This window comes from Equus quagga, chromosome 16, assembly GCF_021613505.1.
Source record: "Equus quagga isolate Etosha38 chromosome 16, UCLA_HA_Equagga_1.0, whole genome shotgun sequence".
Lineage (NCBI taxonomy): Eukaryota > Metazoa > Chordata > Mammalia > Perissodactyla > Equidae > Equus > Equus quagga.
Genome location: NC_060282.1, coordinates 18,079,105 through 18,106,659, shown reverse-complemented (window position 1 = coordinate 18,106,659; position 27,555 = coordinate 18,079,105). Strand labels below are relative to the sequence as shown.

Sequence of the window (27,555 nt, the reverse complement as noted above, 5' to 3'; positions counted from 1 at the left end):
ACGCCACAATCAAATATGACTCCCAATCCAATATTCTGACACATCCTGCTTCATTAAAATGAGAATCCAGAAATTCTGCTTCGAGAATGAATCCTGCAAAAATGTTTGCTGTGTCATTATAATAGCAACAAATACTGGACACTCCTAAACGCCCAAGACTGGTTACATAAAGTACGCGGTATCTAAAAGAGGAGGCAGAGTAGGAATGTGGAAATTTACGACAGACAACCGTCAACTTGTACATTTTAATTCACAATTTTTACCAATAAAAAGGATGTTACAAAAAGGTAATTTCTCTATACAAAATAAGGATTTTTTTTTTCATTCATAAAGAGAATCCACTGGCATGTCTCGCCTTGCTCAATCAAATCTCAAATAGCTTGCTTAGCTAAAATGATTCCAAAAATATAGGTAATCCAGATGAGCTTAATAAAATCATCGGCTTCCTAAACACATTTAAGAGGAAGAATTTAATGAACACTTTGCCTTGAACTGAAGAATTCTAAATAATACTTATAACCTTTGGAAAAACCACCACTCTCGGGCAGTGGAGTTGCTGAGGGTGTGAGAGAGCCTGGCTCACTTACCATGAGATTCTTCTTACAGACAGTGAGTTCCCACTCCAGTACAATGACTGCATGTGCGACATAACAGGAATAATGGGTTCTAAAACTTTACAAGTCAATTTTATTGTGGCCACGGGTCAACAGCAGAACGTATGACAGTTAAGATTCAGCTTCTCCCCACCTATGTTATCACATAAATTAAACATGGAGAGGTACACACAAACTTTATTAGAAATAAGCTGTTTTCAAACCCCCACTTCCTAGGATAACCCACATCACTGTTTAAGAGTGGGGCAGAAATAGTCATCCTGTTAGTGCACAATGCTTCCTGAAAAGAAATCGACCGAAATGTGCAAAGCCTTTTTAGGTGACTCAAAGCATGGCAGCCACTCGACACTGCTCCCTAGCAGTCTGCTTTCAGAAGAAAAACAAAATATGAAACTGTGTGAAACATCACAGCCTTCAAAAAACTTTATTTGGTGACGAGCCTAGCTCTGATGGAAAAAGCCCACCTGGGACAAGGAGTTGTGGGTATCTGAGCTGGGCTGAGGTACATTCGTGACTCGTACACTCCACTCAAAATAATAAGGACCCTCAACCACAAATGATTCTAAAGTCATTACAACCCAAAATTGTGTGATTCACTTAGATGTGCTTATATTAGCTCTTAAAATAGGACCTACGTACAGAGGAGCTGCACTTTCCTCACAATTAAGAGAAGCGTGTAGCCATTAAGGGAGAAGGGGGATTTAAAAACAGACAATTTAAATAGGTTTTCCCATCCACTCTTCTCCATAAACATATATCCAGAATGAGAATGAAATGGAATCGATACCCAGGTGCCACTCAGAGAGCATCTCCCTGTAGCAAATGTGATCTGGAACCTTCTAGGACAACACAACCCAACTACATTGGGCACACACAAAGCCAGAAAGCCCCACACGTGAGATGCAAAGGGATTATGCCCAGCACAGTTTAACCCTAGCCCCAGTCTAAGATGCAACTCCACTACAGTTTTGATCACTCAACTTAGGGAAAAAATGCCTAGCGACAATGCTCACGCCCCATTAATACCAATCTGCGGCCCTCGCTGACTCAGTGGTGTTATTTTAATAAAAACGGCTGAAGACGCGGCAAATGGTTGCAACTGATATCAGGTCCTAGCAATTCCAAAAGCTGAGAGCGCGCTTCATCTGCTGCTCCAGTCTTCTCCCCTATGGGTACCGTTCTGCCACCAAAGGGGTAAAAAACGGTGTGAACAAGTTCTTTGTGACCAAGCCTTGGCAAAAGTCAATAAATAAGAGAGCTTGTTAAAAGCAGAACCATTTTATGGGCACCCTCCTCTAGCTGCAAATTTGGAAGTAGGGAAAAGCAGGAAGGAGACGTGTGCAAGAAAGAGGTAAGAGTCCCTTCAACAAGGGTTTGGTGACCCAACCCGATGCTCAGCTTGGTGCCAGCAGACCAGGACCTGCCAAAACCCATTATTCAGATGGAAAAGGAAGAGAAGACCCCAAAAAATATAGTTGGTTCTGAGATTTGCAGAGGTGACATTTGTTCTTCAGAGCAGTAAGGACTTGAACAAGAATCGTGAAACTCGAGGAACACTTATATTTTTCTTCAGGAGTTAAAAAACTGTGTCTTGTACTGAAAGACTACATTCAGTGCAGGTCGGGTCCAACAGCGTTAGCTAGAACTCGGTTGTTAAGTACACCCAGCACTGGCAGGAAACTTCATCTGAGCAGAGCGGTGGTGGGCAGGCCAGAGGCCGCTCCTTCACTGGTCCCCAAGTCGAAAGCCCTGTCCCCAGTTGTGTCTCCCGCCGCCGCCATTCTGATCAGCAGCTCGCCTCATGCTAGCAGGGGGCACACCAAATCCTGATACCCCTCCTCTCCTGCTGGGCAGCCAGCGGTACCTGGAGCAGAGAGAGGAGAAAACAAGGGGAGAGAAGGGCACACAGTCAGTTCCACTCAGTTCCCCGACCACTGAGCCCATCTTCCTTTCCTGCTGTTCCCATGGCATCTGTCACACTGAATTATATTAGTCTGTGGCCAATGAAAGGCTGAGGACAATGTCTTACTTAACTTTGCCTTTTCAGCATTTAGCTCAATGTCCTGACCACAGAAGGCACTCGCTCTTCAAGTTTTTTAAATTTATTAAGCTTTCAGCTAACTTCACCCTCCAACAATTTTTTTTCTGATAATAAAAGCAATTCATGCAAAACAGTATGGAAACAAAAATAGTAGACCCATGAGCCCCATAACCAGAAAGAGAACCACCTATACAGCATTTGGTATATCTAAATATAGATCAAACTGGATCAAAGGGTACAATATAAATTCATTTTCAAGGGACAGACCCGCAGCCTGTGTGTCTGGGCCCTGCATGGTGTCTCCACGATGCAGCTGGGTTCCACAGCATCCACAGGGGAGACGGGAGAAGGAAGCTTCATGTCTTGGAGTTCGGGGAACATTTTAAAGTATATTCACAATGTACCCTCGGACTGCATTCTCTCCACCTCACAGATGGTGGGAAAGCCGGGGCCCAGAAAGGTCAGCTGATTTCCCATCTTACAAATTAACAAATTAAGAGTCACAGAACAGCCAAGAAAACTGACACCCAAGTCTATGTTCTCAACAGTTTTTCCAACTGTTTCCCTTCCTTGATCATTAGTAAACTGAAAATGCGTTTAACTCTGTTCTACTTATCAGATCCTAATGTTTAAAACTGTGCTTGAAGGCAGAGCCCATGGTCTGATCCTCCTGTTTAAAGCGCTCACAGCCCTGAGAATAGACCACGAGGGATGACTCGCCCACAGAGAAAAGCCAGAGTGCAACCGTATCATGGGGCATTTCCTTGCACTGTGTGTTTATAATTCACCGGCTCTTCACAACAACCCTATGAGATGAGCACTACGATTACCCCATTTTATAAACAAGAAAACTGAGGCAAGACTGAGCCAAGATCTTCTAAAGTAACAGTCAGGCTTCAAACCCAGACAGCCTGGCCCTGGAGCTTGTCCCCTGCCCCACTTACTGCACCACAGGACTCCTGCTTCAGAAGGGACACACAGAGCGTGATTGGGTGACAGCCCTTAGTGACTGAAACCCTCATTTGTTTATATCACCCCTGATACCTTCATGCTCCCTCCCAAAAAAACAACAAACTCCCTTTTATTTTTTTTTTCCGAGGAAGATTAGCCCTGAGCTAACATTTGCCACCAATCCTCCTCTTTTTGCTGAAGAAGACTGGCCCTGAGCTAACATCCATGCCCATCTTCCTCTATTTTATGTGGGATGCCTGCCACAGCATGGCTTGACAAGCGGAGCATAGGTCCACACTCGGGATCCAACCTGGCAAACCCCAGGCCAGCGGAGCTGGACGTGCGAACTTAACAGCTGCGCCACTGGGCCGGCCCCCAACAAACCCGTTTTAAACAGAATAACTGCATATGGAAGAGAAGAGGATCTGTCTGCTTTTCTAAATGGAATGCAGAGCAGTGATACATCTTAGAATTCTCTAACTCACATCTTCCATTTTAAACAAATATAGCATTCTCTTTAAATCAAAATACATTTTCAAGCACTGGTTTCTCAACCTCCATGACATTCTAGCATAACAGCATTCCCCTAAAGTAGGTAACAAAATAGAACACTTAAAAAAAGGCAACGCTAGGGCTGTCTTGCTTTGCCTCTTGATGTAAGACAATATGGAAGCCATCTCCACTGCTTAAATGGATAGTGAAATTAAATGCAAGTAATTAGTATAAAAAGACACCCAATTATACATAATCAACAAAAATTTATGGTAATTTCAAAGCACTTACTGCTTTTGCAAGGAGCTACATTTTGTCATCTGATCTTTATGCAAAATTTAACAGAAGGGCTTCCACCAGCAGAGAAAGCCCAAGTGGAAGGCGGGGTGCAGCACACTCTGATTTTGCCACTAGAATCTTGTACACTTTGTTGCCCACAATTGAGAAATATCTCCAAGCCATTAAAGTCAGAACATGGCCATTTAAAGTAAAATAACTGTTGGCTGCCCCCCAAAGCACCAAGTTTTTTTTTTAATTGATGCATCTGCCATCCGACTTGATAAACCCAGATCAAAACTCCAAGCCTGCTGTCACTGTGTCCTTTGATAATTAGAAAGCAGATTGGTCATTTGTTTTTTTAGCCTGAAGGCAACTTGAGGCTCAGAAGAGAAACAAGTTTCTTTTTATGCTCTTAAAGAAAGAAAGAAAAAAAAAAACCAATATTGTACTTCTCTGTTTATTATATTTCACAATAAAAGTCTTTCAAAAACCTACCCCCAACCGATAAAGGGGGTGCCCACTCAAGTCTGACCACCCTCATGGACCCCTTGGAACAATGATAAACTGCAAAACATTAAAATGAGCAAGATGTGAAAGGGTTGGGGTTTTTTTAAGCCTTTAAATGCAAGCTATTATTGCATCTCCCTAACTTGAGATTAGGCGTGATTGTCAGGCAGGCTGCGACACCCAGATGGTGGTTTCACTGGCCCCTTCTTCAACAGCCTTTTGCTTCACTGACAGAATGGTCATGCTGCTTACACGCTTAAGTGTGTCAGCACCTCATCTGGCTCGTAAAATCCCACTCCAGCCCCAACTTTGGGAACGGGGCTGAGAGCTGGTACTTACTGAGCTCCCGCTACTGTGCTGCCAACAGCATACCTGACCTCCCGCCCTCCGGGGAGACAGGGTTCCCTGCAACTTACAGACTTGCAAACTGACACTCGGAGGTTTCATTAAGTAACTTTCGCCAAGTCAAAACTGATAAATGAGGGGAATGGGACTCCAGCCCAAGGCTGTCTCAGAACCAAGGCTGTGCCCTCGGCCTCCTCACCTGAGTAAACCCCACAAGGAGAGAAAGAACAAGCACACACCCGCAAGGGGCTGGGACCACACACCGCAAGTCTCTCATTTTAACTTGGAAAAGTCCTATAAATATTCTGGTCTGTAATATTTAATATAAAAATGTTTTAAATTGCTAACTAATGAGCTAATTTACCCCCCTCGCCCCCTCCTCAGCCAAACTCTTAGGTAAACCTGGACGCCTGTAATCCTGGCCCAAGCTGTGCATACTGGAGCTGCGTATAGGTGCCCCGCCCGCTCAGCAGCTGAAATGCTGCCTGTGATGCCTGAATCTAGCTGTCAGCGCCCCTGGCTCCAAGGGCTCCATGAAAAGACTGAGCTGTGGTTTCGACCCCTGGCTTCCTGTTCCTGTGTGACCAGAGCAACATCTACATATATTTATTAACAAATATTTACATAGAGGTAAATCCTACCCCTTATGGAGTTTTTATCAGGATGCTTAAGAACACGGGCAGTAAAATGACTATGAAATGAGAGGAGAAAAACCACTTACAAAAACTGAGGTGTGGAGAGAAAATTTCTTCCTCCCAAATCCATTGGGTATCTGAACATTAGGAAGAAATAAAGGTGTCCAACAAGATTTCCGATTAACTCATTGATGACCCTGCAAACAGAGAGACAAATTAGTTTAAGGACATTCAAGCAGTCAAGTGGGATGCAGCAAGTTTTCACTAATAGCACAGGAAAGAGATCCTTCATGGTAGGCCACTTCTGGGCCCCAGAGTCTGTGACAGCCCCACAATGAGCCCTTTTGTAGTCTGAGTGGCAAACGCATTCCGAGGGAGAAGGGAAATCAGTCCTGCTGGACCAATGGGGTCTGTGCTCTCCATGGCCAGCTGCCCCTGACATCTCTTTCGAGCCCCAGCCCATCCTCAAAATACTGTTTTTTGTTTCTTCTTGCCTCAAGACTTGGGAAAGTCGTAAAATAAGTTTTTGAATGCTTTCAGTCATAAATACTGTATTTGCAAAGCATGGGCAAGTATGAAGGCAAGAGAGAGGCAGGGAGTGAGGAAAGGAGGCACAATAAGGCCTGTCCCTTATTCCCAGAGCCACAGCACTTCTCCCTCGCCTCTGGTGTCCTTGAGTGTAAGACATCACAGGGGTCACCTTGTAATCCTCAAGTAAACACTGACCTTCTCCACTTTTCCCCTAGCTTACATATAGGCCCCTTCAAGGTTTTCTAGACCCACTCTTACTGGTACATATCCTTCTTTGTCTTTGCCCGCAGCACAATTCCTGTCGGGGACAGGTCAACATTCGCCACCTCTCCCAGACTCTGCCCCTGTGGGTGGCAGGGCAGCTCTACCAAGCTCAGAACTCGCTCTGCTCTAAACATAGTCTGTTCGCTCGATCCATTCATTTCTCCCTATCAATATGCAGTAGAAGGTAGGACCATACAGAGCAGATATGTCAGACGCATTAAGAATGAGTATTATTAAAATCTATTAAATCATGAAAAATATTGTATAGTATAAGAAACAGGAGTTCTTGGACTAGTTGCATTTTGATACCCTCCTTCTAAAATTCTGACTGGATGCATTAAAGGTTTTCCTAAGTCTCAGTTCTAATTCCACACTAGAAATTTGACCCTATTTGGCAAAACTTCCATACTTTCAAACCACTTACAAAACTATTTCCCATCTGAGAATTTGCATTTCTGTGACTAGTGAGCAGCTTCCAAGGCATTCTGGAAATGCCTTAAGGATAAAAACAGTAATTTTATGCACAGTTCTTGGAAGAGTCAGCTCAGACACAAATGAGGTCTACGTTTGCTCAATCTGGATTGCTTTCTGAATTCAGAAAGAAATATTTATTCAAAAACACATATATGGAAGCATACTGTAACAAGCTAATAAAAAAACAATCATTCAGCGCTAAATGTGCTTAAAGCCCTGCAATTTAATCAATTACATCAAAACAAAATTATTTCCTACGTATAAGTTTCCAACACATCATACCAAGATTTCTTAAAGTTTTATAAAGACTAACTAGAGAAGGAAGATGAAGGATAATGGAAGTCTTCCAAGGATTAATTTCTAATTAAACAAATCTAACATCACTTACGAGCCTCCGATGATATAGTTGAATCCAAGGATAACCCAAGGTAAATAACAGGCCTAGGAAAGAATATACACAAACATGAATAACCACACCTAAAGAGGATACAGTTGCTAGGGGGCTGGAGTGTGTAATGATACACTGACGGTTTTTTATAAATCCTTTGGAAAGTCACTGCAAAACTTTCTCGGATCAATCTAGCATTACTCCTACTGTACTTATAACGTCCTATCTAAAATTATACTCATTCATATATTAGTAACTGGAGAGACAGAGGACTTCGCCTGTAGTTTTCAGATACAATACATGCCCTGCTGAATTAATACTAACAAAGAGCTTCAGAAAGGAGATGAGTATCCTGCGGATGCTGATCAAAACAATGGTCCTTGACAGAATCACATTAAGATTCCAACCAGCAAATTGCTACCAATAAACTAACAATATCCCATCTTTTTAGGTTCTCCTTTTACATATTTCACAAAATTACTTTGGATTTTTATCTCATTACACGCTGATATCTTGAACTAATACTCTCCCAAATAAGACAGCTCTCCAGATGAATTCAACATTTGAGCCCTTACCAGATTTAAGACATCAAACCAAGAGCTAAGGGAACTGCAAAAAAACTTCGCAAACTAGTACAGAAAGGGCTGTCCACAAACAGCCTGAAGGCAGAATGCAGCAAGTGCCATGAAGAGGAAGAAAAGTACTGCAGGAGCCCAAAGGCAAGACTAATTCCAGGAAGGAGACGCAGGAAATGTGTTCAGTTCCAACTCACAGGAAGACCAGGTAGGATTTACAGGAGGGAGAAAATGGAAAAGATGTCACAGGTGGAAAATTGTGGGAGAAGGCACAAAGGGAAGTGTTGGGGGCAAAAAACAATCCATTTTAGCTAGAGTGTAAAATGCGTAACAGGGAGTGCTAAGAACAGATTTGAAAAGGGCAGGTTCCACGTGAGCTCCCTCCTCTACTACATGCATACGCAGATCACTCAGGGACACACCAGAGGGGCCTGAAGTACAGAGGGAGTGAGAAGAGGCAGCAAAGGGCTCGGGGTTGGCTGAAGAAATACAGGGACTGAGGGTAGGAGGGGCTTGCCTATGCAATACTGCTCTGCAGTGACCTCTTCTGGACGAGTCAGAAAGTACACCTCTGGACCGAAGAGGGATTTCTGCAGAGACAAATGAACAGGAAATTTTTCCAACTAGGTTGAAGTACCTTAAATCGGGTTCCAAACCAAAATGATACAATCATATCTCTGTTCAGCTGGGCCCAGACATAAAGTACTGACATGATCAGAGGAATCATCAGCAACTGCAAAAGAACGCAACACGTCAAGACAGGGTTCCAGAAGCACTTCAGAGGCTGCGTGACCCCGCTATTCTTTTCACCTCCCCCCTAAACAAATTCTCACATGGCTATTCAAAAAGAAAAAGAAATTCAACTCAGAAATATACATTGGTCCTTTTATTTAATTGATCATACAATGTGTGCTACAAAATCCTATAATAAAATATAGCACAATATTATTTTAGATGGATTCAGAAATCTGTTTTCTTGAAAAAAGTAGGCAATAAAGCTTTATTTACCGTATACTCTCAAGTTTCAAAAAATATATATCCACATACATGCATAGAAAATACGAGACAGCCATTATTCTCAATGTTCAAACATAATAAAGAAGCCAGAAATGTGCAAGCAAAGTAATGGTTTAGATAACTCATGTAAGATCTTCAAAGTAAAAACAGCTATAATTCCATCATTTCAAAATACCACATAAGGAACCACACAGTTAATGCAATGTAAACTTCAGTCAAAGGCCACTAACAGTAAATCGGAAACATATAAAAGGGCAGACAGATAGTTTCAAAGGACACTTACTTGCATATCCATTGCTAAGCCAGTGATCTTGGTGTGTAAAGTTAAAGATCAAACATGGACAAAGGCTTCTGCACCTAGTGAAAGTTAACTTGAATCCAGTGTTCCGAAGGAACACACTTCTCTATAGCTCAGGTTGCTTAAGGCAACCCTGAACACAAAAGGTATCTAATAATCTTCATTATGAATATCCTATCAGACTACACGATGACTAGGAAATGGCAGAAATTAACCGCTTCGGCATATGACTCAGTTTGGTCCCCTCGTGTCCTCTTTCCTTGCCTCACCGCTGCATTTTAGCAGCTCTCCTTCGATTAGAAGATGGAGACACCTGTGCCCTCAGAAACAAATGATGACTCTACCCAGGGCCCCAGAGCAGGGTTGAAGTCCAAAACTACTTTCTTCTTCTCTTAAAGGAGGGGAAAGGGCATCTGAACTGCCACATTTGCTGGCTCTGCGCCAAGTTTCAATGACAGCTGAGCCTCAAAGCAATTTTGAGCTCACCATCCCTGCCCAGGACATGAGCCATCAAGGCCCCTGTGCTGCCCTCACCATCTGTAATAGTCCGCAGCTGGACAGCTGCTCACAACTGCAGCTGACACACAGCAGAGACTGGCCGTGTCCTTTCCCAGAGCCGGGTACCTCGGGAGGGACCGAATGGCTATTTAGGATCCCAAGACAGGGACGGCAATGAAGCCGGGAAAGGATGTTGGCTGTAAATTAATTTTCTGATAAGGACCACAGATTTCAAAAGCTGTCTCATGGCACAGAATCTCTTTGTGCTGCAGCCAACAAGCTGTCACACATGAGAACACGGAGAGCTGGGAACAAGGGGGGGAACAGTAATAAAACTCGACCAAATGTGGAAAAATCCCACGAAGGCAATAGCAAGAGGATGCATCACTCAAGAGCTCTGAGACTTACTAGCTTTTAAAAAGAACTTTAATTATTCTTAATTATTAACTATAGTAAACAAAGAAGCAAATACTGTAATTTGAAATGTTGTACAGAATACTGGCTATGTCCCCAAACCTGAAAAAAAAATGGTTTATTTCTGGCCCAAAACAACAGACTGAAGGATACCACGATGCAAATCCAGTTGAAGAGGAGCATGAATAAATAGTCGGCTGGCCTCCCATCGAAAGCTCCTGGAAACGAAAACAAGCCAAACATCATGGTTCAGAATTTCAGAACAAATGAACTTCTAGGTAGAGGAACATTTGAAAAACTTACAGAGAAAGCAAAAATGAGAATATTTTAAAACCACAAAAAAAGTAAATTTTCTTAAATATCTGAAACCGTGTCTGCAATAGGGCCCTGAACGAAGTCACTGAGTATCAACGCTAGCCTGTGCTCTCCTGACTGAATTCCGGCAAGTACCACGCTCTGACCAGCACAGGCCAAACAGACCCAAAGGGAGCACAGTCAATTCCACAGCTACCAAGACCCCACCCCCTGCAGACCCTCCCAGCCTGTCGGACTGCCCTTCATGGCGCTCATCATGACTGACCTGATGACATATTTGGGATTACTTGGTTAATCCCTTCTCCCTCCACCAGACCGCAAGCTCTGTCAGGGGAGGAACCACGTCTGTTTTGCCTACCATTGTGTCCCCTCACCATGACTACGCTGGGAGGTACTTAGAGTTGTTGTGTTGTTGTTATTATCACACACACACACACACATTCTACCACTTAGTCCAGCACTGGGTTGACTGAGAAGACTGAGTCTCCATCTGCCAGGAGCCTACATTCCAGCAAGGGAAAATGATGGAGGGGAGCAGGGGACACTGAAACTCTCCAGCGCCTTTGACTCTTAACCCTCATACCACGTCTGCGAGGTAGGAATGGAAAGACCAACGCCCTCTTTTTACAGATAAGGAAATAAATGACATGACCCAAGTCACGTGGGTTGTGAAAAGCGGCGTGAAGTCTACTAACTAGCTTACGCTCTGGTCACTATATCATACCCCAGGCTCTGTCTTACTGCTGGGCAGAATGATCAACAACAGCCCAGCTCTCCCTTCTAAGGATGACTCCTCACGCCTTCGGCTGGAAGATTAGAAGAGAGGCAGAGAAAAGAAACCGACGACCGGAAGGTCACTCTAGCTCAAAGGCGCCTTCCCTCCCCTCTGCCCCATCGCAATGACATGACATACAGACAACTGAAAAAAAAACCCTGGGGCTGGCCGGTGGCAAAGTCGCACAGACAAGACAACAGTGGTCTGAAGAGGTGGCAACATGCCCCAAAGGCAAAGTTCAGATGCTCCACTTCGGTGGCCTGGGGTTCACAGGTTCAGATCCCAGGCGTGGACCTATGCACCACTTATCAAACCATGCTGTGGCAGGCATCCCACAAATAAAATAGAGGAAGATGGGCACAGATGTTAGCTCAGGACCAGTCTTCCTCAGCAAAAACAGGGGGATTGGCAGCAAATGTTAGCTCAGGGCTAATCTTCCTAAAAAAAAAAAAATCCTAACAAGTGTCAGAAAGAGAGAAAAAAAGTTTATCTAAAAGAAAAAAGGTTTCTAGCAAAAGTCTCTCCTTCTTTCCCTTATTTCTCCCTCAAAGACACATTTTAGCCACAGTATTAAGGATGCTTAATGGTAGGAGACCACCATGATGAATCAGAGCTGAAATTCTAACACAATTTCTGAATTTTATCAATAGTTGTGCTTTTTTGGGTTTTTTTTTTTTTTTTTTTGAGGAAGATTAGCCCTGAGCTAACTACTGCCAATCCTCCTCTTTTTGCTGAGGAAGCCTGGCCCTGAGCTAACATCCGTGCCCATCTTCCTCTACTTTATATGTGGGACGCCTACCACAGCATGGTTTGCCAAGCAGTGCCACGTCCGCACCCAGGATCCGAACCAGCGAACCCTGGGCCACCGAGAGGCAGAAGGTGCGCACTTAACCGCTGCGCCACCAGGCCGGCACCCCAGTAGTTGTGCTTCTTTTGACGTGCTTTTGGCTTTGTGATTTCTAAGGATTCTTTAGATTGAATACTTAAAATCTTGTAACACATAAACTATAGGACTTTATTATTTGTCAAGCTTCCAACTGGGAATTTACAAATTAACTGGTCTCAAATTGCAGTCTTCCAGTTCAAATCAGAAACCTTATAAATAAGCCAACACTGCTATATACTTAATTTAGCCAGGCAGGGAAATATGCAGGTGGCAAACATTTTGTCAAAATGCTATCTTGAGGCTGTCTGGTAGAGAAATGACAGGGAACCAGTAAACTGGATTCCGGTGGGAGCTGTGTTATCTCCAACGGCTCTGTGACCTTTGGGGCATGTCGCCACCTCTCCAGACCACTGTTGTGTTGTCTGTGAAATCTTATTTAAATGGAAAGATCTCAAAAGTTGCTCTCTACATGACTGTTCATAGCAGCTGTGTTCATAACAGCCAAAAATAAAAACAAGTCAAATGTCCATCCACTGAAGAATGGAAAAACAAAATGTCATCATTTCATACCATGGAGTCTTCCTTGGCGATACAAAAGGCTACAAGGAAGAACCTTGAAAACACTATGCTAAGTGAAAGAAGCCAGTCACAAAACATCACAGATTGTGAGAGCTTGTTTATAAGAAAAGTCCAGAATAGGCAAATCTAAAGAAGCAGAAAGTAGATTAGCGGTTGCCTAAGAGGTAGGGGGGAGGACGAGATTGAATAGAAATGGGGAGCGGATGCTAATGGGTACAGCGTTTCTGTTTGGGGCGATGAAACGTTCTAAAATTGACTGTAGTAATGATTGCACAACTCTACGAATATCCACTGGATTATACACTTTAAATGGGTGGAATTGTATGGTATGTGAATTACATATCAATAAAACTATTCTGAAAAATGCCTCTCGGCTCTAGAATTTCAAAATGCTCTGTGATTGGATAGTAAGGAATAGGGGGCAACTTCTAAGAATTAGAACTAATGAAAGAGATCAATGGCCTAGTAATCCTAAAGATTTATCTTAAGTGCTATTCAGGTATGACAAATTAGTTACATTACCTGACCAGATAGCAGGGATGAGTAAATGGGTTCAAAGACTTTAAATAACCAAGAGAAGACAATTTACAAATAAAAAGTGATCATGGAATTATTGTAATTTAGGTTTAATAATAGTACGATGATTATCTTTTAAGTCCTTGTATTTCAGAGGTAAATATTAAAATATTTATGGATGAAATGATACATGTCTGACATTTTGCTTAAAATTATCAGGGGCAGGGGGACAGACACAGATATAGATAAGACTGGGTATAAGATAACGGTTAAAGGTGAGCGATGGTTAAAAAGAGTTCATAGTGATACACACTACAACATGGATGAACTTCGAAAATGTCATGCTAAGTGAAAGAAGCCAGTCACAAAAGGACTCTATAAAATGTTCCAAACAGGCAAATCCACACACACAGAAAGTAGATGAGTAGTTGCCAGGGGCTGGGAGGGGATGGAGAGTGACTGCTTTGGGTTTTTTGAGGGGTGAGGAAAAATGCCTTGAAATCGATGTGGTGATTGTGGCATAACATTGCAAATGTACTAAAGACCACTGAATCGTACATTCTAAAATGGTCAAAACAGTGAGTTTTTATGTTATGTGAATTTTATCTCAATAAAAAGAAAAAAGATTCATTAACCTTTCTCCCTATTTTGTATATGTTTGAAAATTTTCCATAATAAAATTCTTAAAAATTGGGTCATGGATCACCCATGTTTAATCTAGAGTTCACTACTTATGTAAAAAAAAACTACCCTAACACAACTTATCCTCAATTAAATTATATCAGAGGGGGAGATCGCTAAGCAATTCAACATCATAATCAGGCCCAGCCAGGACGAGGGAGCATGAAAATCACACATTGTGACAGATTTAAGGTTCAAACCCCTGACATGGTGGTGAGAGTCCTGGTTGTCAGTTTCACCTCAGACAGGTCACTTTACTTCCTTGAATCCCCTTTCCTTCCTCTATAAAACTATGGAAATGGGTTTCCTGTAGTAGAAGTCTATGATCTGACACTTTGTTTTACTATAATGCTTTCTTCCTTTTTAAAAAGCACCTAGTAGCAAATGCCAATTTAAGGAAAAATTATATTTGACACCAAAGGCCCGTCCTTCTATTTCCCCACAGTCATGATACTGATTCGCAACTCTCCAACTGACTAGGATTTAAAGGGTGGTTCAAAATCCTCCATCCTGAGCTTACAGCCCACAGGTTTATAAAGTCTTTGAAGTCAGCCAACTTTTCAAAATCATTTAGGCTTAACAAAATTATACTCACATTTTGACACAGCAGTATCAATTTATTGCTTCTCAGTATAAGCAACTCAGAACAGCATATAAGGTATTGTAGGAAATAAATAATTCAGCAAGAAATTTTTATGAAAAGATTTTTCATACAAAAGCTTATTCATAGCATCATATAGGTAGTCACATCTGATAAACTACTATATTATTCAATCCTGGCTATATATCTTAAAGTTGACTGTTTCAATAACAGAGAATAAGCCTAGGCTTTTAATTGAATGAAGTAGTGTTTTTCAATCCCCACCGTGGAGATATATATACTTCAGCCCAATTGTGCATCAAAGGACAAGGACTGTTGTGTGACAGAAATGAGCGGGATGTCAAATTAAGTGAGAGGCACAAAGCTCAGACACTAAGAACATGGGCAAGATGGGTAAACCGCTGGTCTTGTATTTTTTTCACCTATAAAATGCTGACACTGCTACTTACACCTCATGATGATATTTGGAGGATTAAAAATGGAATAATCTAAGTGCTGAGGACATCCTGCCATAGTTACTACCTACTGACCATTTCCAGTCATTATGCCATTTCCTTATATACACTAACTGCTCTCAAAATTCCTCCAAGAAGTAAACATATGGATTAGTCAGTTAGACAGAAACAATACTTAAAACAACTACGGACAACATACCTGCTTCGAGTCGTGTGGAATACTGATACAAGAAATATAAATTGACCAAATAAAGAAATCCAGTTCCTGGACCCACAGGGAAATAAAAGGTGGCAGTGATTGGCCTCCAAATCTGTCCAAATCAAAAGAAACACGGCCATTAGTTTTTCTAAACCTAATTAATTTTTTTCTTTTAACTAAACAAAATTAACCTTGCAAAACATTCTCCTCAATGATGACAGCCAGCAGAGGGACACCACTAATAGAATTTAAGAAAACAACTGCAGAAAAGTTCACATCAGCTACAATCATATCAGTGTGCAAATCAATGGAATAAAATGACACCATAAAATAAGCAATAAGTATTTTGAAACAAGTTGGGAAAAAATCAATACTTTAGAAGTATATGGTTAGTCTTTACTGGGACCAGGCATACAGTCAAGCCTGTCAAAAAAGAATTACAAAGACAATTTCCAACAGTACAGTAATATCTCTATTTAGGAAAAGAATATACTGAGATGACAAACTTTGTCAAAAAATGTTACAGTCAAAAGGTAGAAGTAAAATAGGAATTTTTTATTCAAACCACTGTGCTATTTAGGCATTGTGGATACATGACATTACAATATTAACCTCCCCCCCAAAAAAGAAAATTACAGGAAAGTCTACAGGGAGAAGTAAGCCTCTCTCCTCACCCTCAGTCTCCCAGTTCTTTTTCTAGCAACAGAGCAGTTTCTTCTATTTCTTTAAAATAACTTTTATTTATTTATTTAGTTGAGGAAGACTGGCCCTGAGCTAACATCTGTGCCAATCTTTCTCTGTTTTGTATGTGGGATGCTGCCACAACGTGGCTTGACCAGCGGTGTGTAGGTCCGCGCCTGGGATCTGAACCTGTGAACCCTGGGCTGCTGAAGCAGAGTACACAAACTTAACCATTATGCCACTGGGCCCACCCCTGTATTTCTTTCAAATAATTACACTATGTGTTACTATTATTCAGTCCTTTTCATCCTACCTTATCCTGTACTGTTCTATATCTTGTTTCATTCCCTTGACAAAATATTTGTATTGGCCACACAGTATTCCTTTTATGTGGATGTCCAAAATTCATGTAAACTGTTACAAGACCACAATGAATATTCTAGAATATCCTCTTTAAACATTTATGTGTAGGATGAAATCCTGTGAGCCAATCTACTAGATCAACAGATAGTCACATTTAAGGCCAAATGCCTACCAAAAGGTTTAACCAATTTATACTCCCTTCTAAAATACAGATATGCGCTTGTCTTTTCTCTACACCCTAACCATTAGTGTATTTTACATTTACCAATCACATTTTTTAAAACTTTAGCATTTCCTTTCTTCATTTTTCTGCTAGATTTGCTTTTCTTTATATATTATGGAAATTTCCCTTTCTCAGTGTTGCAAATATTTTCTGGTGTGTCATTAGACTTAGGCTTTTATGGTATTTTTGCTGTATTTTGACATGTAAAAGTTTAATTTAACGTAGGCAAATGTACCCATCATCTATCATGCTTACAAGATATTTCTCCACTCCAAGAATATAGTGTTCATGGTTTTATACTGTAGTACATTCCTGGTTCATCTAAGGAGTAAGGAAGAGATTCGACTTTTATTTTTCTAGGCTGGTTTTCTAGACTCAGTTTTCCCAATGCTATTTACAGAGTAACCCATCTTTTCTCCATTGATTTGAAAAGCTACTTTTATCATATATTTATTCCCTTTTATAGTAAGGCCTACTTTTAGACTATTCAGTTTGGAATTGAATTCCTATACTGATATCAAGCTATTATAACTTTTAGTTCTATAATGTTTTAATATCTGGTAAAGTTACATAATGAAATAATCCCCCTCCCATTTTTCGTCCACATTTGTCACAATTTTCTTGGCTAGTCTCAATATTTTATTTTTCTAAAGGAACTAGAATCAACATCTTTATGATATCATTGTGATATTGATACAATTTCCAGCCAGGAAGAAGTCTTTCATAGCTTTTATAGTTTTCTATAGAACTGTTGCTTTCTACCTCTTTTTATACCCGACCAGTAAAGCTGAATGATCTTATTGTTTGTAATATTTGAAAACTGAGCCTCTTGGGCTTTCCAAGTATACAACTCTATCTGTAAATAAACTTTTGTATCTCATTCCATTCTTGTCTAATTCACTGGCTAGTACCTCCAGAACAATGTTCCATAATAGTGGTTGAAGCAGATGGCCTTTCCAGGCTTTTGGAAATGCCAGCAGGCTGGTTTTTGGCTTGAGAGCTGTGTGTCTTATTGCACAAGCGTGAAAGCGATGGCCCCTGCATCAAGGAGTTCCCAACAGTGGTGTAGGTTGTTCAAAGCAGCAAAGAGTGGGGCACAAGGTAGGGGAAGTTTGGTCTTGGAAAAACAAGGGCAAAGTTCTAAACAATTGCAAGAGCACAATAAACGAATGGGTATTGCTAACAATTGGGGTGTGGCTGGAATGGAGGACACGATTTGCAGGGCCTGGCCAGACACACAGCTGGCAAGTCACATTCTCCAAATACTATAGGAATGTAACCCTCAGTGCTTAATTTCCGGCGAAGGAAAATGCACTTTATATACCCAAAAAGTGACTTTCCAAGAACCCTGTATTTTTATTAAACCAGTAAAACAAAAGAGGTTCAAATTAATTTTGGTTTGTTCACAACCTTATCATAGAAATAGTACAGTCTAATGAAGAACACTGGAAATGATCTGAGAAGACCCAGAGTTAAGTCTTAGCTTACAAGTGATCATCTCTGAGCCTCAATTTCCATCTGTAAAAGACGAATCATATACTAATACATGCCCTACTTTGGTTAACAGTTTAAAAAAAACAATAGTGTGCTATTCTGCTCATTTACATGCAGTGACTCAGGAGGTGGGTTTTATGGATGAGAAAAGGTTAAGTCATGGCTAGTAAGTGAGTGGTAGAGCTAGAATTTTATCCCAGACAGGTGGACTCCAGGGTTTACGATACTAAACCCCTGTTTTTGCTTTGCCTCTCACAAGTGACATCATTATTGTGCAGTACAATTAGAATTAGTAGAAATTCTCAGTACTACTACACTAGTATAACCCTGATTCTCTCTGCTTCTGAAAAGCACTGGGAGTCAAGACCAGAAGGAAGCCAGCCCTGGCCTTGGCTCTTAAGTAGTCACGGGGCCTTGGGAAAGTCTGGACCTTTCTGAGTATGAGTGTTCAACCACCCAGTGACATTTGTCCTATGACTCTCGCCTTCCTCATCTCACAGATTTTGTAAAAGGTTGGAATTAAGAAAGTGGATTAAAAATGTGCTTAAAAAAAATATATACGTGTGGGTGTATGATTATCATAATCTTTTAGGGAACACATACTGACCTGGTTTTTACAAATTTACATTTTAAACTACTCTCCTGCTCCTGTAAGTTACTCAAGGCTGATTTTGGAAGAGAAACCTTAGTCTTTTCAGACTACATTTTTCACTAAGACTGACGACACGACACTATTTTTAGCCACCGTGGGCACCTGTGCTTTGGAAATCAGTGTCTGTCAAAATACCTCACTTATTTTCCCCGTTCATTAAGTTTATCCTTGAGTTGTACTTGCTTTCATTGATTTAAGAGACTTAATGTTATTTTTGTATTACTTTAAAATTATAATTTGAAAACACCAGGACATAGGTCACCTCTTCAGAAAGACACAATGTAACATATTTCTGAAATCCCCATTGAAGGCACCCAGGTAAATCCCCTCCCTTCCTCCCATAAGTAAATAGTTAGGATGAGGAAACAGCTTTATTTTCAGGGCAGGCAGTGGGGGAGGCACTTTTCACCCTGGAAAGCCTTCTCTGATCCCTTTAGAGGTAGCCAGGCACAGAGCCAAAGCCCAGGACTTGCAGAAAGACAAGAGCATGGAGGGGAGCATCTCGTGTTAACCCCACAGCAATGCCAAGGCCAGAGCCATAGTCATCCCAGTGTTTTCATGAGGAGAGCTGGGCCCTCATTAAAGTTTAGGTAATCGGCCCAGAGTTCCTCACTTCACAAAGGCAACGAGCCCATAGAAGGCCTTCAAAAAGCATAAGACATGGCTCTTTAGTTACCAGTCCACCAGCTTCCACTGAGAGAGCGGGTGGCAGCCGTCCTTGAAGTAAAATCTCCCAAACAATCTGCTACTTACAAACGCCGAATAATGACAAATGCCATCCAGAGTCTAGAGCGGGGTTCTTCAAGTACCAAAAACAAAGATTTTTCTGAAACAATATGGACTGGTTGATTTGGAGTTAAGAAAGTCTACAGTGGTCACCAAACAAAAAAAGAAGATGAGCGCCCATACGCCAAATGCTGATGCTAGCAAAGCGTGGCCTTTTTTTTTTGGACACATGAGGTAGGCAAGAAAAACAAATGAAAGACATTCAATCTCAACTGAGGACTTTAAAAGAGCTAGGAGAAGCCATCAGTTCTACTCCTAGGTATATACTCAACAGAAATGCATACCTGTGTTCACCAAGACACGTACTGGAATGTTCCCAGCAGCACTATTCATTATAGCAAAAACCGGAAACTACTCAAAAGGCCCCTGACCAGCAGAATGGATAAATAAATGGTGGCCAGTTCACACAATGAAAGAATCTGAGGATGAGCAATCTATAACCACATGCGACAATCTGAGTGACTCTCACACTGTTAAAAAGCTTCAACACAAAAGAATACATACACTGTGTAATTTCATTTATAGAAAGTAAATAGAATGGCAAAAACAATCTAGCATATTAAGTCAAGACATTAGTTATCCTTGGAAAGGGTAGTGCCCAGAAGGAAGCTGTAGGAAGATTTTGGGGGTGTCAGTAATGTCCTATTTCTTGATATGGGTGCTGGTTATGTATAGGTATTCAGTTTTTGAAACTTCGACAAGCTATAAATATATAACACACACACTTTCCTGCTTATATACTGTAACCCAATAAAAAGCTAGAAAACAAAGCTATGATCTAATGGTTAACCTTATCTGCAGAGCACAGCACAACTGTCTAAGGTGGATGGGACCGCTAAGGGAAGAGTGAAAGCTGCACACAGCAAAACACCAGCCACTGAAGTTCTAAATGCAGACCCTGAGGCTACTTCCTTGCTCAGCCTACAGACCAAGTTCACTCCTCTTCCGGTTAAATGTGTATACGTCTCTCTTCCCTAATACACTCTTAAATCAATCTGCTAGGGTTGTTGTCATCGGGTTAAATGTGAAAACATGAGCAAAAGCTTGGCAAATACGACTGCGAGGCCCGGTCACAGATTTGGTCAGTGCCATTTCTTTTAATTCCTGGAAACAAATTAGAGAAATTGAGAGATCCTATCTTCCCGTTTCAAGTCAGGATGCCTTTTTAAGGGGGCAATGTAGGATAATAATCCAGCAGTTACACTTCAATTTCAATTACAAATTAAAATGAGAATCTTACTGCCCAAGGAGAAAAGGCAGTAATGGCAGGAATTATCATTAGCTAATAAATTAAGATAGGCATCATTTTTTAATAGATTATTTACCAGTCTATTTACTGGGCACTTTACAAACATTTTTCCTGAGTTTTATATAACAGAGGCCTGAAGTAGATAACGTATTTCCTCAATTTGAAGATGCTCATTTTTGTGTTTCTAAAATTAAGATGTGTCTTACAATCAATATATTCATTTAATGTAATTTCTACTTTTCTCCCCCTCCAAAAAGTTGTATTAAATTGATAGAGCATCTTATAACCAACAGAGTTAGAGCAGAGTTAATATGGTATCAAATTATCTGCATTTTTAGGTCAAGAAACAGGCTCAGAAAGGATAAATAACTTGCCTAAGGGCATACACTGAGTAAGGGGCTGAGCCAGGCCTGCAGAACATGACTCAACTCCTTGAAATCCCATGGTCTTTCTACTCTAACAAAAAAGAAAAAATTATTTGCTATGACTGATTTGGAAAAAAATCACCTTCAAAAATGTTTTGCTAAACACAACTATGTGTTTTGGTAGATATTATGCAAAGGAGTTAAACAAGAGAGCTTAGAACCATCTTCGACTCACCAAAATAGAAACTGAAACTACAGTTGTCTATAAACTGGGGTAACACTTATCTCAGGATGATTGTGGGAGCTGAATGCAACAACATATGGAGAAGCACAGTACAGATATAAGGCAGAGATGTTATTTTGTCCAAAGAAATGAAATATCGCCATGCAGGCAGACCTGGAAGACATAATCTCAGAAACCAGCCGGGCAACAGGAAATTGCCCCCTCTTCTAGTTAATCAGGGACCAATATGATCACATTTCATCACTGTCAACTATTTGATTGATGCGTGCTAGACGTGAGCGACTAGGAACTGTGGACAACAGGATAGTAAATCTTAACACACAGCTATGTTTCCACCTATCCAAACTAAGAAAATAACATTTTAAACTTCAGAGTTCCAAACCAACAAGCTACTCAGAGAATCAACAGATACGGAGGAAAAGTAACTTCTGTCACTTCCAACATGAATCCACAATTCCAAATCAATCATCCCCAATTTTTTAAGCTGTTAAAGATCCAGCTTCTAAGGGAAAGAGGAGCCTCCAGCAGAAAACACACCACATGCTGTCGTCTCGAACATCAGCCTCGAAGATGGAGGTTTTCTTTCAACTGCTTCATTTGCATACAAGTTCCTCCAGGTGGGTCTGAAAGCTATACTTGTCCGGAAGGCGTAGGGGTCGAGTAGCAAAAAGAAGGCATAGCAGATACCGGCCTTTTCACATCTGGGCAGTCAGTGCACCGTCCTGCCTCCAGCAACTTCTCCCCAGTCTCAGGATAACAAGCCCCCAAGAAACAAGGTGAGGAAGATGGGAAAACCACGAAAGGCATGACGCAAACAATGACTCTAATCCGGTCACCCCTTTTTAACATACACCTGTAGTCTATTAGAAAAGCTTTCTTATTTTACTAATCTGACTACAGAAGTGAGCAAGATTTTGCAAGAAGGGTGAAAGAGCCAGTTTGGAGCAGGTCCTCCTCACAAACTGATTTACAACGACTGCTCTGCATGCATGCACATTACCCAACATGCCACCAGGCACAAAGTGTACAACATTCACTCAGTCAACAAATATTTACCAAAGCAAAGAAACAGAAAACAGTATGCAAATCTGGCTGCAGGCCCAAATCCTATTCTAATATCCGACTGTCCACTTCTCCACTTGGATGCCTAAGAAGCGTCTCTAGACTTAACGTGGACAAAACATAACTCTCAAATCCATATCCTCCCCAACCCCAACCTAAGCCTCCTAAACATTTCCAGTCTCAGCGAAGGCTCCCTGACGCACTGTGCAAACAGTGACAGCTGAGTCCTCCTTCCTTCACCCACTCACCCTTCCGATCCATTCAGCTGCAATCTTGTCCACTCCAGCTCCCAAATCTATCCACTCTTCTCTGTCTTCACAGCCGCCCTGGGCCAAAAGACCATCTCTCCCGCCTCTTAACTTGATTCTTCCCTCTCCCCGACCCCAGAGACCAAGACCATCCCACATCACAGTCAAGGCGATCTTGTCGGTCCTTTGTTCAAAAGGCTCCAAAGTCTTCCTGGTGTCTTCACAGGAAAGTTCAAACCACAAAGCCCTGGAAGCTCCAGCCCCGGCCTCCCTGTCCATCTTCGTTTTATTATACTCAGCACTGGCTATCTCTGTCCTCATCTACCAATCATCATCCCCACGGCTGACTCTTGACCATCCAGTCTTCCTTCTGTTTCTAGCACCTGCCTTTGAGCCTTTCACTGACTGCTCCTTCTTCCCGGAAGGTTGTCCCCAGAGCCAGACCTTCCCAAAGCTAGCTCATCATTCAGATTTCAGTCCAGACATCTTCTCTGACACCTTGCTGGCCCACTCTCTCCAATGTTACATCCTGAAGTCACTCACTATCCCGTGCCTTTCTCTTATTTTCTTCGTGGGAGCTGTGGCTTTTTCTGTCCTATTCACTACTATATCTCCAGTGCCCAGCACTAGCAAGTACCCAATTATTTCCACACATTCAACCAATATATAAGCACCCGCTATGTGCCAGGCAGTATTCTAGGTAACAAAGATGGTGGTAAACAAGACAAAGATCTGGCTATTATGGAGTCTTATTTTCTGAAGGGAAGCGGACTAAGAAATACCAAAGGGTGATATGTAGCAGGAAAAATTAAGGGGAAGCAAGATGGAGTGAAGGAGGGGTACTATTTTATGTAGGGCGATTGGTGGCGTGGCCATTAAGGTGGCATTTGGGCAGAGACTTGAGACAGGTAAGGAGGTCAACCATGGTTATCTTCCTCAAGCAGAGAAACAGGTGCAGATGCCCTGAGCAGAGACTGAGTTAGCTGCTGAAGGAACAGCAAAGATTCCACTGTGGAACCTAACATACAAGGTGGAGAGCAGCAGAAGATGAGGTCAGAGGGGCAGCAGAGGGCCTTGCAGGTCACTGAAAGGACTGGATTTTATTCATCGAGTTGAGAAGACACTGAAAGGTTCTGGGCAGAGGACTGACAGGACTTGATTTATGTTTTAAAAGGATCACTCCAGCTGTCTAGAGATAATATCGAAAGGACCAAGGCTGGAATAATAATGGCTTGCAATTGAAAATGAAAAGGGACTATATTCTGGATATATTTCTAAAGCACAGTAAACAGACTGCTGCCAGACTGGAGTGTGAGGGAAAGGGAAGTCAAGGATGACTCCATTACTATTAGCTTGAGCTCCTGAAATAATGGAGTTGCTATTTAGGACAAGGATATTCGGTTTGGGACACTACGTTTGAGGCACCTATTAGTCACCCAACTGGTATTTACAAATCTGGAAATCAGGAGATAGATCTGAACTGCAAATATGTACATTTGCACTTGAGAGCCTTCAGTTTATAGAAAGTATTTAAAGCCATGAAGCTAACTGAGATCACTGCACCTGGGGAGAGAGTACAGAACAGGTCCTATCACTGACCCCTGGGGCACATCACAACATTAAAGAGTCACGAACATGAGGAACCGGCAAAGAAAACTAAGAAATAGCCAGTGAAGAGGGGGAAGAAAGGAGAGGGTTATCCACAGGCCAAGAAATTTGTTGAAATTAATGTCAGATCTTAGTATCTAACCTGCCACTGGTTAAAGATTTAAATCACAGAATCCAGTGAATAAAGATAACCTCCAAGAAACTAATATTCTTTTGCCAGGAATGTTACTCTGGACTGTTTCCTCACGCTTAAAAAATTAACAAGGCCTTCCATTTCTGGAGCAATTTACTCTTTACTTATTCCTCCGTACACTCAACTACTACAATGCCAGATACTAGGTCAGGGCCTGGGGGAAATGCAGACAAATAAACTCACTCTTTGCACCTCTGACCTCAAATCACTCCTATAGGGGAAAAAACCCTTCCATTAGCATAGAAAGAACTCAGCGGGATATTGGGCAAGTTGACATCTACATGCCACCGACGTGGGTGACAGAGGGAGGTCAGAGGGCACTTGCTCCTGGTGGACCCAGGCTGTTAACCACCAGCGTCCAACAGACAGACAACTATCGCAGACTTACCTTCCCACTGTCGCCTTCTCTAAGCGCAGGGGGCGGGGAGCACAATCTTAAGAGAAGGGTGAAATCAGTCCCTTTCCACCGGGCCAAACCCAGATCTCCACGTCTCCAGCTGCCCAGGCCCTCGCTCCAGACCCCTTGGCCTCCACCTCGCCCTCGACCACAGGACCCCGCCCTAAACCGGTGGAGCCACCGCACTACAAATCCCACCAAGCACCGCGCGCCCCCAACATGCCGGTCTAGGCTCAGCCGCCGCGGGGGCGCGTGGGACCTGTAGTCTCCACTGCCTCCGTCGCTGGTCAGCGCAGTTACCTGGAAGCCATAGAGGAAGGCTTCGGGCGAGAGGAAGAGGTAGGTCGGGCTGATGAGACCGAGTTTGCCCACCAAGGGCACCGCGACGGTGGCGGCGAACCAATAGCGCGTGATGGCCGGGATGCTCCTGAACCAGTCCCCGATGTCCGACATCTTCGCCTTTTAGGTGGCCAGGATGCGCACAGCCGCCCGACTCCCCGTCCCGGCCCCCTCACGACGCGGCCGGCTCCGCGAGTGGAAGGTGTCGACGCGGAAGCCGCCCAAGCCGCCGTGCAGAAGGCGGAGACCGGCGGACGTGGCGCCACCGAATTCGGACCAGCGAGGGAGCGTTCGGCCGCGAAACTTCCCCTTCCGGCGGCCGCGGACGACGTCGACTAGACGTCCCGCCGCTTAAAGGGCCAGCACCGTTTTTTACACCTGGGCCGAGGCTCGGCGGTCCTGGGGGCGGGGTGATGAGGGGCGGGGCCAGGCGGGGGGCGACACGACTGGTGGGAAACAGTGGTTGCCAGAAGCAACGGCAATACTCCAGCCAATGGCGAGGCTGAACGCCCTCCACCGAGTTCACGCCGAAGTGTAACCCAGGTGAGTCCACTTGGAGGGTGTTTAAAGGGGAAGGAGGAACATACGGTATGTAGTTCCTCGTATGTTCATTCATTCGGAAGATATTTGTGAGGGCTTTACTAAGTGCCAGGTAGGGTGCTGCGGCTATCAGAGCTATCGTGGTACCTTCTCTCCTGGAGCTTAGATTCTAATGGGCATAGACAGGTCATAAACAAACAATTGAATAAGATAATATCAGAGAGTGATGAGAAAAATAAAGATAAAATAGGTTGACGGGGTGGGAGTGGAGGGAGAGATGGCTGCTTTAGATGAGAATGATCAGAGAGAACTTCTCACAGGAGGTAACGTTTGAGCTGAGCCCCTAGCAAAGATTGGTGGAGTCTACCCCAACTAGCTTGGAATGTTAGAGGAACTGAAAGCATGTGATATAGCAAAATGATCTTGACTATTAATCTAATTCACCAGGTAGGACTTAAATTACAAGTCGATGAGAATCCATCTTGTTTTTAAAAGAATCTGTAAAAAGATACAAAGTAGAACTTTTCCTGTTGTTTTCAGACGTAGGTGCTACAGTTTCAAACTAATTAAGCCATCCAATAAAGACCGCTAGGAACACACCTGTAGTCCGCAGTTAGATTTATGAACTTGCTGCAGCAAGGGAGATTGTACTCCAGAGGAACCTGGAGCATCTCACCCAACAGAAGAGAATAGGGTCATTATTGGATTATGAGGGAAGATGGAGTTTTGGTAAAATTTAAATGAAGCAGTGTTTTGATAGGCTCAAAGCAAACCAGGGCTGTGTGCAAAAGGGTTAATTAACATCAGGCCTAGGCCTGAGCTGAGAACCAGACCCAAGGTCCTCTTTGCTTGGAAATCTCAAAGTTAAGATAAATGTGGAATGTTGGGTCTGAAAACTCCTTATCTGAAGCTTTGCACCTGGACTGAAAATCCTGTATCAAAATGACCTGTACGTTTCAGATCCTTCAGGCAAGTATGGGACGCTAATATGATTTCAAACAGCAAGGTTTCCAACAGTCTATTTAAGAGAACATTTCTCAACACCATGTCGTTGATGTTAATTAACAAAATAGTTTTTACAGAATAAAAAGGCTCTAAATATTCCACGGTCTAATGAGAGTGTACAACACTTGGGGAGCTAATGGATATCAAGCATGGCAAATATGTGAAGAAAGTCCTCACTCCTCTGAAGTTGACGGGAATATAAATTGGTACAACTTTATAAGAAGATAATTTTGATGTAAAATAAAAGCTAGAACGTTGTAGAAATAACATACCATTTGGAGATATTGCCTGAGGTTCCTTCTCTGCATCTCCCCCTCATTTTCTTGGACCCACTACCCAAGGTACAATGAGAGAAAATAGGTTATCTAGCTTAGGCGGAGGGCTAAGAAAGTTTTCTCTGATGAAATCATAAGTAAAGATGCATGAGGAAAAAACAAGAACAAAAACAACATACACCCAACGTTCGGCAGTACTTATTGCTGCATCGTGCTCCAGAATTCACAGAGTGCGCCCTCTGGGATTCAACTTCAGAATCTAGAAGCACTAAAGTTTAAATTGTGGTTACACCACTTATAGAAATATCATGTTGTAAAAATAACCTCTCTGCCTCAGTTTCTTCATCTGTAAAATGGGAGAGAGGAGGGTAATAGTACTGAATTCATAGGATTGTTGTGAAGATTTCCATAAGTTCATATCTAGTGCTTGAAGCAGTATCAATGGTATTACTATTCTCTTTTGGCTTATTTCTCTTTCTGAAATGTTTTACAATAAAAATG

At 42.3% G+C, this 27,555-nt stretch overlaps 1 protein-coding gene across 2 annotated transcripts; it reads right to left on the bottom strand.

The window, feature by feature from the left end:
- Positions 1-231: 231 nt before the first annotated feature.
- DERL1 (derlin 1) lies at positions 232-25,546 on the bottom strand. 2 transcript variants are annotated; one of them, XM_046642184.1, is made up of 8 exons: positions 25,196-25,546; positions 15,331-15,442; positions 10,477-10,541; positions 9,397-9,423; positions 8,734-8,829; positions 7,522-7,574; positions 5,951-6,061; positions 232-2,478 (listed from the first exon to the last, which is right to left on the bottom strand). In XM_046642184.1, the coding sequence occupies exons 1-8, from the start codon at positions 25,346-25,348 to the stop codon at positions 2,340-2,342; spliced, it is 756 nt and encodes a 251-aa protein (XP_046498140.1). In that variant the 5' UTR covers positions 25,349-25,546; the 3' UTR covers positions 232-2,339. The 2 variants fall into 2 exon arrangements, with proteins under 2 accessions (XP_046498140.1, XP_046498139.1); XM_046642183.1 differs by lacking the exon at positions 25,196-25,546 and adding an exon at positions 22,698-22,991.
- Between the last annotated feature and the right edge of the window lie 2,009 nt (positions 25,547-27,555).

Excerpts from the sequence above, each read along its gene's own strand:
- DERL1 (XM_046642183.1), bottom strand. The coding sequence starts at position 22,976 with ATGGACAGGGAGGCCGGGGCTGGAGCTTCCAGGGCTTTGTGGTTTGAA. Across the intron at positions 8,830-9,396 it reads GCTTAGCAATGGATATGCAA|TTGCTGATGATTCCTCTGAT; the intron begins GTAAGTGTCCTT and ends GTTCTTTTGCAG. Across the intron at positions 6,062-7,521 it reads AACTATATCATCGGAGGCTC|GGTCATCAATGAGTTAATCG; the intron begins GTAAGTGATGTT and ends CTCTGTTTGCAG.